Source organism: Abrus precatorius, unplaced genomic scaffold (genome assembly GCF_003935025.1).
Source record: "Abrus precatorius isolate BTA unplaced genomic scaffold, Abrus_2018 Scaffold4, whole genome shotgun sequence".
Lineage (NCBI taxonomy): Eukaryota > Viridiplantae > Streptophyta > Magnoliopsida > Fabales > Fabaceae > Abrus > Abrus precatorius.
The window spans coordinates 18,668,156-18,674,155 of NW_020874384.1; the positions used below are offsets into that span (position 1 = coordinate 18,668,156).

Genomic DNA, 6,000 nt, shown 5'->3' on the forward strand with positions numbered 1-6,000 from the left:
AGCAAACGGTTAGCCAATTTAATTAATCATTTATTTGTTTTTTAATAATATCTTACATCATAAATTTAACCATCAAATTTATTGAAACAAAACAAAAATAAATTATTTTAATAAGTTGTATTAAACAATTGTATACAATAAAATTTAAAATTTTTTGGAATTCATAATTTATTTACAAACATTTCCAAACATATAGTTAAGAGTTTTTTTTCTTCATTGATTTCATTAGTTTAGTGTGCATTTTTATCAAAATATTAAAATAATTTGCCTAATTGGATATTTTTAAACTCATAGTGGTGCAAAAGGCCCAACACTCACTGTATACAAAGTATAAAATAAGTTTTTTTTTTTTTAAAAAAAAAGCATTCCTCACACATATCCACGCAAGCATGTATTTATAAATGGGTAACATCAGAAGCAGCTCATAATATTAATTGTATATAAAGTATAAGGAAAATCAACTGTAGATTTTAATACATAAAATGAATGAATAAAATCTTATTACTCTCCCGAATAACAATAAAAATTCAATGATTGTAATACTTATAAACCAGTTCGCATCTTATTTTTTATGGATACCATGGTAAAAAGAATGATTATATATATATATATATAAAAGTCACTACAAAATGTGATGACTAAATCAACTTAAAAATAAATTAAAAAAATCATAATTATTTAACTTTACAATGAATCATGATAAATTATAAAAGACAACTTATTGAAATGCTTTGAATAAATTCATTCTTGCATGGGATGATTATATAAAGTGTTACACAAAAAAATATTTAAAAATTGTTTTGATTTACTTATTATATAAGGGATTAAATATAAATAATGCAAGGTTACTTATTATTTTTTTAATAAAAAGAATAATGTAAGTCCTTTGTTTAGTTTTGTTTTTTGGTGTATAGAAAATATAAATAAAAAACAATGCAAGATGAAAATAAAAACAAATACTACATACAATTACTATAGGAATTATATATATATATATATATTATAAAATAATCACATTATAACACATAATTGTTGAGATTATTTCAAAGTTTTTATTTAAGACTTGTTCGTATTTTATATATATATAAAAGCTGAATTAAAAATTTATATTTTGCATAAAAATAAAAAATAGCTAAATTGCATTATTGTCGTGAATATTGTTTATGTAAACATTTTACATAATTCAAACGTTCATAAATATATAATTTAATAGTGAATATATTTTTATTTTAAATAGTATATTATTTATTAAAATACAAGAGAATGATAAATTATTAATTACTACTTAAATTTATAAAATTCAATAGACTTGATTTACAATGTAAGAATTTAAAATTAAATCACGCGACATTCCTTTTTTATGAAGAAACATAACATACAAATTTAATTCTAAACAATTAATAATTATATTTTTATTTATTGTATAGTGTAACCGTTATAATCCTACACATTTTTAAATAAAATTTATTTAAAAAATCCCATTAGTATTGTACCTTTTTTATTATTTTATTATATTATATTTTATTATTATTTTGGTGCTATCATTGACACTATCACATGATTGTTACTATACCACAATTTGTGTTTATTATCACCATCGAAGAAATCCTCCACGTAGCTCTCTCCAGCCAAAACATTATTTATAGTTGAACGTGTGGTTAATTAATCATTAATATTATAGTTTTTATAATCTTTAAATGAAAATTTAAAGGTTAAGTGGGGAGAGCATCAGAATGCTAAATTTATAACCTTTGTCTCTATTATTTATTGACCCTTGCTGTTTCTCTTGCTCCACATTATTGTTATTTTTCCCTAGTTTCAAAATCATTTCGTCTCCAAACCAAAATTGAATTAAAAACTTTGAAGCGATTTGTGTGGTTGGGATTTCTATTTTATTAGTAAGATTTTAAAAGTACCAAAAATAAAACTAAAATGTATATAATTGAATTTTTTTTCATATTTTTAGAAATTAAAATTGACATTTATTCCATGAAAGGGTTAAATTTTTCTTTACGATGTTTATTTTCATATTTTATTCCAACGTATGAATTCAGTTAATTTGGAATAAAATAGTAAAACTAGATTAAGAATAAATGACAATAATTTTTTCAAAACTCACTGATAACTGCGTTAAGAGGTAAAATATACCATAATTCAAGCCATCACAAACGACAATCTGATTACCAAAAGGGAAAAGAAAAGGAAGAAAAAACACCACCAATCAGCCATCACAAACGACAAAAAAAAAAACGCGGATTCAATGGCGAGTGGTGCATATTTTCTGAAACCTGAAAAGCGAAGGAAAAAAGGTTCCAAGCTGGCATCGTTTGGATTGGATCACACATTTACAAAGCTTCTTCGTTACAAAGGTATTTACAAATTATGCTGTGTTTCTCTCTTTGGGAGCTGGATGTTGCTTTAACTATTTCTCTGTTAGATTGGTGGGCACACGAGAGGATGAGTGGTAGGGTTTATGCTGACATTTCCGAGGTACGGACAGCGCCATTGTCGGATCTTGGTTGCCGTAGAAGCTCAATCAGTGTCTCCGCCTGCTTGCACCAAGAGAAACGGTAAACAACCCAAAAGAAAAATAAGCTCTTCCTCCGCCATCAGACACGCATTCAAATTATTAAAAATAAAATGATAATATTCTCGAACCCATCTTTCTTTATTAGTTGTGTTAATACAATTACCTAAAATTGTCACGATAATTAATAGGATGGGATTTATTAAAGTTTTAATTAATACCATAAAGATATACAGTATATTAGTAAAATATTTATAAAATTATTAATTAAATTCAGTTAATAGTGTAATAATTATTATATTAATAATGCATCAAAATTAAATTCTATTTACAAAAATATAAGAAAATATCAATGCATCAAATATATTTTAAAAAATTAATATATTCTCGAAAGGATTAATAATAAATTTCTGGAGAATGATTTGAAATTATTCTTCTAAAAACAACTAACACTAACCGCAAGAAAAAAAAAATCACAAAATTCAATCATTGGTGTGTAACTAGAGACTACACGTGGGGGCAAGGTACTGTGTTAGCTTAGATGCAGTCATCCAAATCGTTCTGAAAGTGAAAATACCGCTAAATAGGAATAACGCAGTATGAATAATTGGCCATTTTTAGGCGTTGCAGTTGAATAAAGAAGAGGAGCAGAGGTGGCAATAGAAGTTCTTGCAAAGTTTCCACCGAACACGGCATGCATCACTGAGTTAGGAACTAAAAACACAGTGCCACGTCAGTGAGAATGAGTCAAAGTCACTGACCTTTTGCTTGGCGCGTTTGGTGCCGGACTGAGACAGAGCAACCAAGGGAGGAATCGCACCTTCGTGGCACACCATAGTACGGTACGCCACACTGTCCTCGCAAATCTGCAACAAGATAACCACCGCGATTTCTTTCTGCCTCTGAGACCCCACCTCCACAATTTCCACCAACACCGGAATCCCTCCTTCTGCCACCAACGACCTCCTCGCTTCCCCCACCGACACCAGCACGCTCAACACGCACGCCGCCTTATCCACCATGTTCGACGCCAAATCCGCCATCAGCTCCACCAACACCTTCATAATCCCCGCTCTCACTGCCCTCACCTTGTTCTCCCTCACCGAACATAGCGCGTACAGCGCCGTCGACGCGTCTTTCTTCCCGCGGAATGCTCCTCCTTCTAGAAGATTCACCAGCGCTGGAATCGCCCCCGCCCTTCCTATCGCCACCTTGTTCTCCTCCTTCTGCGCCAGACGAAGCAACGCGCAGGCTGCGTTCTCTCTCGCCGTTGGAGTCCCTCTCTTGAGCGCTCCCACCAGAGGCTTAATCGCTCCCAACGAAGTGATGAGGTCTTTGTTCTCGTCGCAGAGCGAGAGATTCAGAATCGCGGTAACCACGTACTCTTGCAGCTGAGGGTCCGGTGATGAAATGAGCGAAACCATGGGGCTAATAGCGCCGGCTTTGGCGATTTTGAGGCGGTTATCTGGCTTGTTCTTGGCGAGTAACCTGATTTCCATGGTGGCTTGTTTCTGTTCTTCAATGGAACAGGAGTCGAGATTGAGAACGAGCTGACGAATGAACTCGTCGGAATTCTCGGAAGCGCAAGCGATTAGGAGGCGTCGGCTTTGGGAAGATGCGGTGGGGAATTCACAGGATCTGTCACTGTTGCAGTCGCTGAAAGCGGAAGAGGAATTGTCGTTGATAGTTTGCACCATGTAGGAGTAGTTTGGCGGAATATCTGTTTCCATGGCCCTGACTGTAACGGTAACAATAGATTGGAGAGAAAAGAAGAGGAAGGAAAGAGAAGAGAATTAGGTGCCAAATATATGGGAGTGGAGGTTGGTTGACACGTGCGGATATTGAATGTTGGACCGTACCGTATCACAGCCGGAAAAAGAGCAGCACGTGCGAGAGGTCTCTTTAAAGGCGTGCGTAGAAGCGGAAGGCATGGTTATGGTTATTGGCAGTAGTGGATGAAGAGTTTTTCATTTCTCTTGGGTTTTGACTGTGAATGGAGCTTTGGTGTTGGTAGTTATAGGTTTTTATCATTCCTTGTACCTTGTGCAGTGTATGGGTCAGTGATGTGATGCACGCTAAGTGCTAACTAACTCCCGGGACATTTTGTTTTAATAGTTAAATGTTTTGTTGGGTCGCCCCCACATGCTTTCATCAATCATGGGAATCAGTACAGGTCAGGCCACGCCCGAGGCCGGTGATCATCAACTTTGTTTCGCCTTCTCTTCCTCTTTTTATATCCACAAATGTTAATCATGCATTTTTTCATAGAGATAATATCCATAAGGGGACCATTTGACAAATATAATAAACTACAGATTATTTATTTAGAAATTAATAAGTGAAATAACAAATTGCAATTTTCATAGAGATAAAAAAAATTAGCTATGTCGTGTTTTTTCAATCAGAACTAAATTGAAAAACATTGTTTGATGCATGGATTATAATGTATGTTTTTTTTTTCAATATTTATGTAGGGATTAAAATAAAGTATAATTTTGTTTCATACAAAGATTATAATAAAAAATATTAATATGTATAAAAATTACATTTAATATCGTGGCGACAAACGATATTTTGTTATGTAAACATTTAAATATAATTTTTATAAAGATTAAAATTTAAAAGTTACTAGGTGTAGGGATTAAAATTTTAATTTAATCTACAAATATTATTAAGTAGGTTTATTATGAGGATTCAAATTTCTCTTATTTCTAAATGCACCACTGAGTAGTGAATAGGCAAGAATAATCAGAGTAGCCGTAAGACTAAAGAAAATCGCTTTTTCGTACGCCAAAAAATAAAGGAAATCGCTTTTCCCCTTTTCCTTTTGGTCAAAAATAAGTAAACGGCTTGCCTTTTTGTTTAGCCTCTCCAATGATCCATCCTTGCTTTTAATAAGGACATGATGGGTTTGAAGGAGACATAAATTAAAATTTTTAACTTTATTTTATTTATAAATTACTTAAATTATGTTTTTAATAAAATGTAACTTTATCGTTCAGTTATTATTATAATTTAAGTTATTTAAGAATTATTATAATTATTTATAGTTTAATTAATCTAAAAAATGAAGTGTGAGAATAAATCCCACAAACATTTTTCTTACAAGATAAATTTGCGGGCGAGATAGGTAACTACATTCCAAATTCGTATCGACTTTTTTAAATAAAAAAAAATTCAAATTCGAATAAAATTAAAGGGGTCGTTTCTTTGTAGTGAAAGTCAAAACAGAGTCAAACACTCGTGAATTGTGATGTCTGTGCTGACTGCTAAAGACTAAAGTAAAACGTAGATTCACGAACGGCAACTGAACTGACCATTCAGGTTCAAGCCTTACGATGACCGCAACCAATGGTAATTGGATTGGCTCAAACTTCAACATGTGAGCGCAAAATCCGGTTAGGTCCCAACCCAAAGATCCATTCTTGTGGCCGCTAATGCCCCGTTTCCATTTCAGTAGTTTCGCTCACGAA

At 32.5% G+C, this 6,000-nt stretch overlaps 1 protein-coding gene across 1 annotated transcript; it reads right to left on the reverse strand.

Annotated features, from left to right (window-relative positions):
• Window positions 1–2,104: 2,104 nt before the first annotated feature.
• LOC113865465 (U-box domain-containing protein 4-like) lies at window positions 2,105–4,721 on the reverse strand. The gene is made up of 2 exons (XM_027500038.1): window positions 3,289–4,721; window positions 2,105–2,549 (listed from the first exon to the last, which is right to left on the reverse strand). Exons 1-2 carry the CDS (start codon window positions 4,255–4,257, stop codon window positions 2,472–2,474), a joined length of 1,047 nt encoding a protein of 348 aa, XP_027355839.1. The 5' UTR covers window positions 4,258–4,721; the 3' UTR covers window positions 2,105–2,471.
• Window positions 4,722–6,000: the final 1,279 nt, after the last annotated feature.

What these genes read in the sequence shown, in the direction of transcription:
- LOC113865465 (XM_027500038.1), bottom strand. Translation starts at nt 4,257, where the DNA reads ATGGAAACAGATATTCCGCCAAACTACTCCTACATGGTGCAAACTATC. An exon ending in CCAAACGCGCCAAGCAAAAG is followed by an intron (nt 2,550 to 3,288) that starts GTCAGTGACTTT and finishes TGGTGCAAGCAG; the next exon opens with GCGGAGACACTGATTGAGCT.